The sequence below is a fragment of the Mobula hypostoma genome, chromosome 3 (genome assembly GCF_963921235.1).
Source record: "Mobula hypostoma chromosome 3, sMobHyp1.1, whole genome shotgun sequence".
NCBI lineage: Eukaryota > Metazoa > Chordata > Chondrichthyes > Myliobatiformes > Myliobatidae > Mobula > Mobula hypostoma.
In genome coordinates this window covers 61,017,790-61,030,948 of record NC_086099.1, presented here as the reverse complement: position 1 = coordinate 61,030,948, position 13,159 = coordinate 61,017,790, and the positions used below count along the sequence as shown (strand labels likewise).

Genomic DNA, 13,159 nt, shown 5'->3' with positions numbered 1-13,159 from the left:
GTCTGGGTAGCCTCCAACCTGATGGCATGAACATTGACTTCTCTAACTTCCACTAATGCCCCACCTCCCCCTCATACCCCATCCGTTTTTTATTTATATACACACATTCTTTTTCTCTCTCTCCTTTTTCTCCCTCTTGCCCATCCTCTGGGTCCCCCCCCCCCTTGTCTTTCTCCCCAGACCTCCTGTCCCATGATCCTCTCATATCCCTTTTGCCAACCACCTGTCCAGCTCTTGGCTCCATCCCTCCCCCTCCTGTCTTCTCCTATCATTTTGGATCTCCCCCTCTCCCTCCCACTTTCAAATCTCTTACTCACTCTTCCTTCAGTTAGTCCTGACAAAGGGTCTCGGCCCGAAACGTCAACTATATCTCTTCATAGAGATGCTGCCTGGCCTGCTGCGTTCACCAGCAACTTTGATGTGTGTTGCTTGAATTTCCAGCATCTGCAGAATTCCTCGTGTTTACATAATTTAGGTTGCCGCTTCTGTGCAGTGTTGCTGAATATGCTGATTTTTCAATGAGACACTAAACGAATGCCATATACACATTCTCACTGGGTTATTGAAAAAAAACACATGAAATATTTTTCCGACCAATATTTTTTTCATCACCTACCACTAGAAAATCCAGACTACTTTGGTCATTTACATCTTTGTATTTGAAGATCATGCTGTTTGGAGAATGACTGTTCATCGTACAATTGCTTAGGGTTAGGGCAATCACATAGTTTGCGATGCTAGATTTTGTGAAAACCACTACAGAAGTACAAGTCCTTCTTTAATAGCTACAGGAAGTTTGAGCAAACGAGAACTGATAATGACTGCCTTATGGATGCAATGCTAGAAGCAGCACCACAGCACCACCGCCACCCCCCGCCCCCCCCTCCCAATTCTGGTTAGAGCTTTTAATAGCTATAATCTGATAGGTCTATCTGTCTGGGAAGGGACAGCATCATCCTCCACCAATCCTGTGGAACTGTCAACAGAACAGCAAATGCAGGAAAAAATAACTTTAAAATTGGAAGATATGTTGAACAGTGAAGGTAGAGAAGCCAACAATGTCTGTTTTATAATTAGGCTTTTTTGTTCTGAATTCCATACTTACAAAGTCTATGTTTAAGTTCATAAAACAGAGCACAGATGGAGGCCATCCTGTCTATTTTAAAGAGTGGACACAGTTAATCACAAATTTTATCCAATACTAAATTTACTATCTATGAATGCATGTCACCATATAATACCTCAAAAGCCATAGTCATGATCATTAGACTGTATTCTATACATTTTGCAAGGCACTTACTGGCTAACACACAGGGACCTTCCTCTGAGAGTAGTGGGCGAGAAGGAGCCTGTCACACATAGACACCTTCCTCCGACAGCAGTGAGTGCGAGGCTGAATGTCTGCTCACCTTCTATACTTGCCTTGATGATTTCAGTCTTCCTCGATGCTTGAGTTGCCAAAATCAGGGAGCAATGAAGTCAACCAGGGGCTTGTGTCCCATCTCCTGCCTTCTTGGGCTCGAGGCTGCACACCACCCTCGGAAACAGATAAGCGCCAGGTTGCTCAATCAGTCCGAAAACACACAACCAAAATGCAGATCATGAGCTCCATTCGTAGCAGAACCACGTTTGAAAGGAAAAGAAGACGTAAAAGAAGTGAAAAAAAGTCGGCCTTGGTCACTTTGTTCTCTGGTGCCATCTTCTTCTGAATCAGATCGATTGATATTAAGGCTCTGAATTCTCACAAAGGCTGTTGCCAAATGTTACTAGTTCTTGGTTCACAGGATACATTGAGGACATATTTTATAAAGATCATAACAAGAAGAAATAAGGCAATGTTTCCAAAATAATTAAACTGTGATTCTTTTGCCTTCATAAAGTAAAGTGATATTAAAATGTGAATAACTTGCAAGCAATTTAATCAATTCTGGAATGTACACAGTCATACTACTGTAAACACTCTCTCAACTAAGATAAACAAATGTCTTAAGTTAAGAATCCAAGCTTTAACTTTGAAAAAATATTTCCAGATAACAATAAAGCAGTATTAATTTATACATCCAAAACTGTATTTTGGCTGCCACAAAGATATGCTCTATTCCAGGACAGTATTTGGCAAACTACAGGTCAACAAAGTTTCAGTCAACAATGATCTCAATACTCAAGGGCAAATTACCCTCTGTGATTAAATATAAAGCCAACAAATACTGTGTATGACTATCACAATTTTTGATGCAATTGTCAAATTATGCAGTTAGTTCATCGCCCATTTGTTAGTCTTGAATACAAAGTCCAACAAAGTGCTTTGGAAAAATAAGGACATATTAATCCCTTTTGCTGATGAAAAATGCTCACCTCTCAGGAGGAATAAACTTTATGTGTGAAATGTATTAAATGATAACACACATTTCATAAATGCCTTTATAAGCTGTATTATTTTAAACTACTGGGATATTGGCAGTCACTTTTCTTTGTAAATTACCAACTTGTCTTCCTCTTATATCCTAAAACTTACTATCATACTAATGATAATTATTCATTAGGCTCATGAGAAGCGTTTGGCTTCTTTGCCTGGACAGGAAAGGGTAAATCAGGGAAGAAACCTCATTATTTTTGAAGACTGCCCCATAACACAGGGAAATAGTGATCAGCTTGTAGGTACTAATTGGTTGCTCACAAGTGGTTAAAAAAAAACTCTAGAATCCCAACACGCACTTAGTAATTATTGCCCATTATTTAACATTAAATGGCAGAACTAATTGCTTCTGCAGACCGACTAGCCAAATTTAAATCATACTTCTGCAGGTTCTATTACTGCAAATACATCTATTTGGAATTAGACAACTTTCATTTGCATTTCAATACTAATAAAATAGGATTATCCATCACCTTCAGATACAACAAGTTTCCTGCTACAATTGGAACTGATGCTTGGGTTCAGCTGTATTATTATGCATCAGGTTGCACAATGATGCAAAACGAGCATTATCAGTGCTCCATCTTTCCACCAAATAAGGAGAAGCCACCAGGAGCTGATAATCAAGGAGGATGGGAATCTAGACTTGCAGTGAAGATCTTTCTACTCAAGCTAACTTCACATTTGAGCTGGGTGATCGGAATATGATTTATTTATACAGAGGTTCTCATGAAAGGGTTATCATCTGAAAATTATTGACAGAGTGAGTAGCGAAGATGATTATTTGAACACAATGGTGGCTGCAACAACGTCCAATGCAGCTTTAAGATAATTGTCACTGAATAGGTTTCCAAGATGCTGGGATACTGTTTATTTTAGCAGTCCTTGTGGATCAGAAGAAACAGGGGTTCTCTCAACAGGTTCATCAAGGAACTGGTCAGCTTTCACCACTCCCAGCTGTTTGCTTCAGTGCTGCAAGTTTAGAGAGCTTTCAGTACCAAGTAGTAATTCCATTTCACAGACAAAAGATGTAAAGTAGACTTAAGCAGATCCCCCCTTTTCCAGCCCTGTATCCCTTTGACCAATCAACTTCCTTGCTCTTTACTTCACCTCTCCCCACTTCCCTGTTTCACCTATCACCTTGTGTTTCCTCCTCCCCTTCCCCCACCTTCTAATCTGACTCATCTTTTTTCTCCTGTCCCGATGAAGGGTCTTGGCCTGAAACATTGACTATACTCTTTTCCACAGATGCTGCCTGGCAAACTGACAAATACAATGGATTCTGATTCATTGCGATATTGGTTAATTGGGGCATCCGTATGTTTGGGACAACTCAAAGAATAAAAACTAAATCAATAAAATAGCTGGGATTCCCTTCTTTTATTTGAAAAAATATGGTGCTTAATTGTGGCAGGAGACTGTTGCCCAACAGTTTCTAACTAGCATCAGTCAGGTGCACTTGCATGGCGGTCAGGCACTACACCAAGCTTTGAGCAATCAGTTCTTACATAGCATGCTTGCGTTCAAAAAGCAGTGATTTGTGTCAGTGACAGCTGGTGACAAGTAAGGAGTAAAACAATTCAGAACTGTTTTGCACACTGTGGTTTCAAGCATTCAGGTTTGGAGATGCCAGAAACGGTAGTAGTAAAAACGAAATGATTTCACTACTTCAACAAGTTAGCAACTACAAAGGCATCAACAATCGTCTTGAATGTTACATAGCATAGTATGAAGACAGTCCATTATCTGCACTAGGTGACTGCTTTGATTTTGTTCATTTACAGTCAACCAAATCCCTCTATCAATAACTATTAGGAACTAATAAAGTTTTATAGCACTGTAGAGGCATTGGTAGTGTTCCAATTTGTTCTGTATTTCATTTACATACATAGCTCATTACTCAGTTAAATGTTAGTTTGTCTTTTTATACCACTTAACTATTTCCATGAAACTTTGGCTAATTGCGACAGCTGCTTAACTGGGCCAAAATGTACTGGTCCCGATGTGTCCCAATTAACTGGAATCCACTGTTGTTCTAACGAAACAACAATAATGTCCTTCAGAGGAAGAAATAAGCCACCCTTAACTGATCTGGAGCAGAGAGGTGAAAAAGTGCAGTAGAGTACAGCAAGACTTGGAAAATGGATAATATGCAGGCTACAGATGAGAAATGGCATGTAGAATTTGAATGATCCCTGTACCGAATAATGCCCATCTCCTACTCATAAGATTCCATCCACTTGGTTTTGGCATTAAATTACCAGCAAATCTTTCTACAACCAATCCTTAACCATAAGACTATAACACATAGGAGCAGAATTTGGCCATTTGGCCCATCGCATCTGCTCTGCCATTCAATCATGGTTGATTTATTACCCCTCTCAACGTCATTCTCCTGCCTTCTCCCTGTAACCTTTGAAGCCCTTGCTAATCAAGAACTTATCAACCTTTGATTTAAATACACCCAATGATTTAGCCCCCACAGCTGACTGTGACAAAGAATTCCATATTCATCACCCTCTGGCTAAAGAAATTCCTCCTCTGATCTGTTCTAAAGGGACGTCCCTCTATTCTGAAGCTTCTCCACTATAAGAAACATCCTCTCCACATCCACTCAGTCAATAGGTTTCAATGAGATTCTCTCCTCATTCTTCTAAACTCCAACGAGTACAGGCCCATTCTCATTCTGATATGTCTATCCACAGCCTCCTCTACTGTAAAGATGAAGCCACACTCAGGTTGGAGGAACAACACCTTATATTCCGTCTGGGTAGCCTCCAACCTGATGGCATGAACATTGACTTCTCTAACTTCCGCTAATGCCCCACCTCCCCCTCGTACCCCATCCGTTATTTATTTATATACACACATTCTTTTTCTCTCTCTCCTTTTTGTCCCTCTGACTATACCCCTTGCCCATCCTCTGGGTTTTTCCCCCCCTCCCCCTTTTCTTTCTCCCTAGGCCTCCTGTCCCATGATCCTCTCATATCCCTTTTGCCAATCACCTGTCCAGCTCTTGGCTCCATCCCTCCCCCTCTTGTCCTCTCCTATAATTTTGGATCTCCCCCTCCCCCTCCCACTTTCAAATCTCTTACTAGCTCTTCTTTCAGTTAGTCCTGACGAAGGGTCTCGGCCCGAAACGTCGACTGTACCTCTTCCTAGAGATGCTGCCTGGCCTGCTGCATTCACCAGCAACTTTGATGTGTGTTGCTGGTAGTTAGACCGGGCCCGCTTGGATTTTACAGGAGAATTTTAATTGGTTTCAAGTACTAACTTGCTGAATAGGCCAAGTCAATAAACTACACATCAAGTCACTGAGACATTGTTTAAGAGCTAGATATATGGTCTAGTTGGCTCACTGAGATAAAAATATACCTTTCATCAACTTGTGTCAGAACTATATGGAAAAAATATCAAACAACAGATTCACTTTCTCATAACAATTGTGCAACAAAGTACACCACACAAATGACTACATCAGTTTCTGGTTGAATGAAGAATTTATGTAGTCAACAGTCATTCAAGTAGAATTATCGTAGCTGGCAAAAATAAATAGTGACTGAATAATCCACATCACAGATGAATGTTTTCATTAATTATACTTTTAGATCTAGCTATATTTAAACAAGCTATGGAACACAAAATAACAGAAAACAGATGAATGAAAAAAAGTTACATTTTCTTTTGGATTGTAAGTATTCACAGGGAATCCAACATCAAAACGACTCGTAAAGGATATTGATTTGTCCTTACTACTTTGCTTCTTGTCTTTATTGTTCAGAACTACAAACAACAGGTAATGGGTAAATAATACGTCAGCCAATGCACTAAGCTCTGACATCAGGCATGGCAGCTGCAAAAGTCTTCCCACATGCAGGAAAATAGAGGAAGCACACTAAGAAAGCCTTAGAGAGAAGTTAATCATACAAAAAACATCCAAAATAAATATTCTGATCATTTCCATATGTTCCATGCCTATTCTGGTATCTGTCCCCCACTTTTCCTTAGCTACATCGACGACTGCATTGGCGCTGCTTCCTGCACGCATGCAGAACTCGTTGACTTTATTAACTTTGCCTCCAACTGTCACCCTGCCCTCAAGTTTACCTGGTCCATTTCCGACACCTCCCTCCCCTTTCTAGATCTTTCTGTCTCTGTCTCTGGAGACAGCTTATCCACTGATGTCTTCTATAAGCCTACTGACTCTCACAGCTATCTGGACTATTCCTCTTCTCACCCTGTCTCTTGCAAAAATGCCATCCCCTTCTCGCAATTCCTCCGTCTCTGCCGCATCTGCTCTCAGGATGAGGCTTTTCATTCTAGGACGAGGGAGATGTCTTCCTTTTTTAAAGAAAGGGGCTTCCCTTCCTCCACTATCAACTCTGCTCTTAAACGCATCTCCCCCATTTCACGTACATCTGCTCTCACTTCATCCTCCCGCCACCCCACTAGGAATAGGGTTCCCCTGGTCCTCACCTACCACCCCACCAGCCTCCGGGTCCAACATATTATTCTCCGTAACTTCCGCCACCTCCAACGGGATCCCACCACTAAGCACATCTTTCCCTCTCCGCCTCTCTCTGCATTCCGCAGGGATCGCTCCCTACACAACTCCCTTGTCCATTCGTCCCCCCCATCCCTCCCCACTGATCTCCCTCCTGGCACTTATCCGTGTAAGCGGAACAAGTGCTACACATGCCCTTACACTTCCTCCCTTACCACCATTCAGGGCCCCAAACAGTCCTTCCAGGTGAGGCAACACTTCACCTGTGAGTCGACTGGGGTGATATACTGCGTCCGGTGCTCCCGATGTGGCCTTTTATATATTGGCGGGACCCGACGCAGACTGGGAGACCGCTTTGCTGAACATCTACGCTCTGTCCGCCAGAAAAAGTAGGATCTCCCAGTGGCCACACATTTTAATTCCACATCCCATTCCCATTCTGACATGTCTATCCACGGCCTCCTCTACTGTAAAGATGAAACCACACTCAGGTTGGAGGAACAACACCTTATATTCCGTCTGGGTAGCCTCCAACCTGATGGCATGAACATCAACTTCTCTAACTTCCGCTAAGGCCCCACCTCCCCCTCGTACCCCATCTGTTACTCATTTTTATGCACACATTCTTTCTCTCACTCTCCTTTTTCTCCCTCTGTCCCTCTGAATATACCTCTTGCCCATCCTCTGGGTTCCTCCCCCCCCCTTGTCTTTCTTCCCGGACCTCCTGTCCCATGATCCTCTCGTATCCCTTTTGTCTATCACCTGTCCAGCTCTTGGCTCTATCCCTCCCCCTCCTGTCTTCTCCTATCATTTTGGATCTCCCCCTCCCCTTCCAACTTTCAAATCCCTTACTCACTCTTCCTTCAGTTAGTCCTGACGAAGGCTCTCGGCCTGAAACGTCAACCGTACCTCTTCCTAGAGATGCTGCATGGCCTGCTGCGTTCACCAGCAACTTTGATGTGTGTTGGTTGTATTCTGATCATTTAACTGCTCTATGTAAAAGCCTGCTGTGTGCAAACTGGCTGCCACTTTTGCTGCATTTCAGTAGTGACTATAGTTCAAAAGCAATTGGTTTAGGACACCCAAGATATTTGAAAGGCATAAAATAATTATGATACCCTCTTCATTAAAATGTAAACTTACTAATGTACAAGCTAGTAATATTTGTGGTGAATGCTTGATCTTCCCATTCCATCTTAGTGGGTTCTTCTGAAAGTATCACCAGTGATTGCCCAACTTCTTTAGGAATTTGCAGACTCAGATGATTATCTAAGACTTTGACAAAAGATAGTGGTGGAGAGTATACTGACTGCTTGCATCGTGGCTTAGTATGGAAACACCAATACTCTTGTACGGAGAAGCTTATAAAAAGTAGTGGATACAGCCTAGTCCATCACTGGTCAAACCCTTCCCACCATTCAGCACATCTATATGGAGCGGTGGTGCAGGAAAGCAGCAACCATTATCAAGGATGGCCACCATCCAGGCCACTCTCTCTTCTCTCTACTACCATCAGGAAGGTAGTACAGGAATTTCAGGACCCATATCACCAGGTTTAGGAACAGTTATTAGACCTCAACCATCAGATTCTTCAACCAGAGGGGATAACTTGACTCAACTTCACTCTCCCCATCACTGAACTCTTCCCACAAGCAACGGACTCACCTTCAAGGTCCTTTCATCTCATCTTCTCAATAATTATTGCTTATTTATTTATTATTATTATTTCTTTTGTTTTCTTTTTTGTATTTGCAGCTGGTTCGTGTTTCCTTGCACATTGGTTATTGTCTGTCCTACTGGGTGTGGTCTTTCATTGAATCTAATGTTTCTTGTATTTACCGTGATTGCCCGGAAGAAAATGAATCTCGGGGTTGTACACAGTGACATATGTATACTTTGATAATAATTTTACTTTGAACTTTGACAAATAATCCTCACAGTAGATGGTTTATCAATACCAGGAACTGCATTATCTGACTAACGTTGCTCAATATTTCACCAGATAGCCTTCTGCTCCTTCGTTTATATGATTATAACTAACAAATGAAACAGGTGGAAGAAAATTTATAGCAAGCTTCTGAATCTTCCGTAATTTCTTTCCAGGGCTTTTTACAACAATATCATTAAGATTATTACTTTTTTTTTCAAATTTCAAGAAACTCTAGCACAATGCTAGAGGGTATTAGGAATGGAATACAAGGATTAATATTTATTATTTGATTGAAGTCGCATTTCAGGAAATAAGTGTGTTTTCCCCTTCCCATGAAGCTGTGATTTCAATAGTAAATACTCTTTGTCAAATGTTCATTTGCTTTTGTTGCCCTTAACTAAAACAGACTTAAGAGATAAACAGTCACTGAGTGATCTATAACAAAGACTCACTCCTAAAGGTTTGTAGTGTAGCACCAGCATGTGAAGCACCATGCAGCTAATACTGAACAATGTTTGGAATAAATTGAAAAGACAGTGAGACAACAAGAAGTCAACAGTGAGTTACCATTTGGTGACAAGTAGACAAAGGATGGTTAAATGATGGGGTCAATCTTTGTTTTAATACAGTTGTCCCTTAATGAAAAGTAGCAGAGGAAACAAAAGGAACCAGCTATTAGCAGTAAATCGACAGAAACATCAGTCTGTTCTCGCAATGAATTGATGTGAACATAGTAAAAGTTCATTTGCTATTTATTTAACATAACAGCCAGTGGAATTATCTCTACTTAAAACTATTTCAAATAATACAGCTAATGCTAATCTACATCCTAAAGATGATTTGTTATATTTTGTTTTTGTTTGATTACAAATGCTGGCAATGGAGGAGGCTCTGTAAGGTTACCGAAGTAAGCAAATATCATGCTTCCCACTCCTGTCTTAGTTCTTACATCATGACGAAGAGCTAAGTGTTTAAATCCAGCTGCTACACAAGGCAACTGATACAGACACTAGCAAACAAATGCTAATGAGCTGAATCCTGCTGATTCCGTATCCACACCCACCATATCCACTCACTCATGGAAAGAAGGGAAACATTTCAAGGGGGCTATGCATCCTGGAAATGGTATTGTGTAGAAGTGGCACAAGCTCTGGCAGAGCAGAGAAAAAGCTCTACCCCAGAAATGTTCTTCAGCCGAGGAAACGAGGAAAGTGCATTTCAGGGCTTTGTCAGTTAGATCATGGAGTCATACAGCACAGAAACAGGCCTATTGCCCCTCTATATTTAGGCTAACCATCAAGACTTCATCCCATTTACCAGCAATTGGTCTGTAGCCTTTTATATGTTCCTGATTCAAATGCTCATACAGTAGAAGCTACTTAATGATGTGACAGTACTTACTTCCATCAGCAACTCAGGTAGTTCAACCCAGTTACTAACAACCTTCTGGGTGTAAAAGTCTTTGAATTCCCTCCAAACTTATTAACACCTATCCAAAATTTAGGGCCTTTGGTTGTAATAATACTGCTATGGGGAAAAGTCATTAAATAATAACACATGAAAGAGGCAATGGAAACAAGCTTGTCTCATTATTAGATAATAATTCCACAAGAAGATAAAGTAATACAGATTTAGAAGCTACGAACATATTAAATAGAAGCTGAAATAAGTCATTTTACCCTCAAGCCTGTTCAACCATTCCTGTATGATTTTCTATATCAGTGCCATTTTCCAGCTCTACTCGGAAAGCGAATTCTGGATGTTCACACACATTGAGTAGAGCAATTTCTCAAATGGCACATCCCTCATTTTCAAGCAGAGTCTTTGATCTTAATCACCTCAAAAAGGGGAAAATAACCATCCTGCATCTAATCTGCTAATCCCTTTATTAATTTTCTAAGTTTAAGTGAGATATTTTCTCATTCTTCTAAACTCCAGAAACCATAACACCAATCCACGCAAATTCTCCTCATTCTGCAAACTGTAACTTGGCTGTCCTTCCTCTACAGGAAATGCATCGTTACTTAGGAAAAGAGTCCAAAACTATATATGAACAGTACTCTAGGTGTGGTTAAAATTGCAGTAAGACTTCCAAACTCCTTAATAAAATTCTTATGTAGTAAAGGTCAATATATTATTTACCATCTTCAACACTTCTTGCACCTGCCTGTTAGTTTTCAGTGACTTCTTCCCTTTTAACAGCAATACCCTCTTCACCATTTAAGATGCCCTATTTCACTATTTTGAACACCAAAATGAGTAAACTCATATTTTCTAACATTATTTTCGATCTATCAAATTGTTGTCCACTCACTCAGCTTGCTCATGTCCTCCTGAAGCCGAGTACTGACAATCACAGCCAGTTTGGTATTGTCAGCTAACTTGAAAATTTACATCCTGTTTTCTCAGACAAATCAGTGACAAAGATCACACATAGCTGTGGCTGAAGCACCTATCCCTGTGGTCACAGTAACATGTTCCTTTCAGGATTTGCTCACATGGTATAGATTGATGCGCACAGATTTGAAGGCAATAAGCAAACTTGAAAGATATTTTAGATAACAAGCTGATATGCAGCATGCCTAATCCAAACTTAGAGGATATATCTTAATTTTTGAATCGTTGTGCTAATATCACTTCAATGTATGGCAATACCTTTAAAATATTTTTTTCTGCAGTCTTGTAAATTGTGGTCATTTTTTCCTCAACTAATGAGAAATAAATACTTGACACATTTCCACATTGTTACAGAATCATCAGGATCAGTACTCACAGAACGTCTCTGATGAGGCCTACATAATAAATATCAGCCAAACTCTGTTTTGTTTTTTGTACATTGTTGGTATAATTGTTATGACATTCCAGCTTTAGCTGCACCCAATGGAATTCAAACCCACCTGTCATTTCCTGGAGTGCTTGAGGTAAATTAGGTTCAGCACACAATGACCACAACAAGGCTTTTTTGACCTCGCATTCAGCTTTATCCGTTGTGCTGTCCAACTTGTGTTCTCCTACCACAGAGTAGATGAAAACCAACAGAACAAGAACTTCTTCCAGGTTGAAATCAGAGGGGTCCCTTTTCTCATGGGACTTGATTAAGGACAGAAGTTGGGTTAAAACACATGACAAATCGGAATGCTCCAAGGTCTACAAAACAAAAGAATTGAACAATTTTTAATTTCAGTGTAAAACAACTAATTTTTTCAGAAGGTTTATACAGTATTTCAAACTTCAAAATTTAAAGCAGTTTAACGGAACTATACCTATGAAATGCAGAAAACACTTAAAAAGAAGCACGATGAATGTTTTGGATAAAATGCCATGAAATGACTATAAAAATGCTATACAAGGACTAGGTTCTTTGCATTAGATAGCCCAATTCTTATATTAGTCAGATTATTTCTCAACTATTTACTATAATTCTTAACAACTTCAATTATTAAGTGATATATACTGCAGAGTCTAATCTCAGGTAATGATCCACTGGATTCAGTGGTGGGTTCACTACTTTTCAATGTTATATATTAATAATCTGGTTGATGAAATTGATGACTTTGCTGAAGATGACAAAGAAATAAGTGGAGGGTCTGGTAGTGTCGAGTAAGCAGGGAGATTGCAGAAGGATTTAGACAGATTGGGAGAATGGGCAAAGAAAAGGCAGATGGAATATAGTGCGGGGAAGTGTACGGTCATGCACCTTAGTAGCATATAGTGCAGATGGAATATAGCGCAGGGAAGTGTATGGTCATGCACTTTAGCAGAAGGAATAAAGGTGTAGACTATTTTCTAAATGAGGAGCATGTTAAGAGATTGGAGGTGCAAGAGGATTTGGGAGTCCTAGTGCAGGATTCCCTGAAGGTTAACTTGCAGATTGAGTCAGTAGTAAAGAAGGCAGTATAGTGGATTCCGGTTAACTAGGACACATCAGGACCAGTACAGGTACATTTTGGCCCAATTAAACAGCTGCTCCAGTAGCCTAAGTTTCATAGAAATAGTTTAAAAGGCATTAAAAAAAAAGAACTATTTGAGTAACACATTATGTACTTAAGTGAAACACAGAACTAATTAGAACTATATAGTACTATAAAACTATGTATTAGTTCCTAACAGTTATTGGAGGAATTCATTGGAGTACACTGCTGTGTTCTTTTGATTGACTGTAAATGAACAAAATCAGCACAGACATCTAGCACAGATAACAGACTATCTTCATACAATGTTTCTGACAATTACTACCTCTAAATCATTTCCATTCTAACATTCAAAATGATGTAGATACCTTCAAATTATTCGTAGTTTCTAACTTGTT

The 13,159-nt window shown here is 40.1% G+C and overlaps 1 protein-coding gene across 2 annotated transcripts in view; it reads right to left on the bottom strand.

Moving 5' to 3' along the window:
- scfd2 (sec1 family domain containing 2) overlaps positions 1-13,159 on the bottom strand; it is a 303,002-nt gene that overhangs the window by 143,673 nt on the left and 146,170 nt on the right. For both annotated transcript variants that reach the window (XM_063043149.1, XM_063043148.1), the window contains exon 5: positions 11,748-11,997. In XM_063043149.1, coding sequence (XP_062899219.1) covers positions 11,748-11,997 — 250 coding nt within the window. The remainder of the gene's footprint in view (positions 1-11,747; positions 11,998-13,159) is intronic.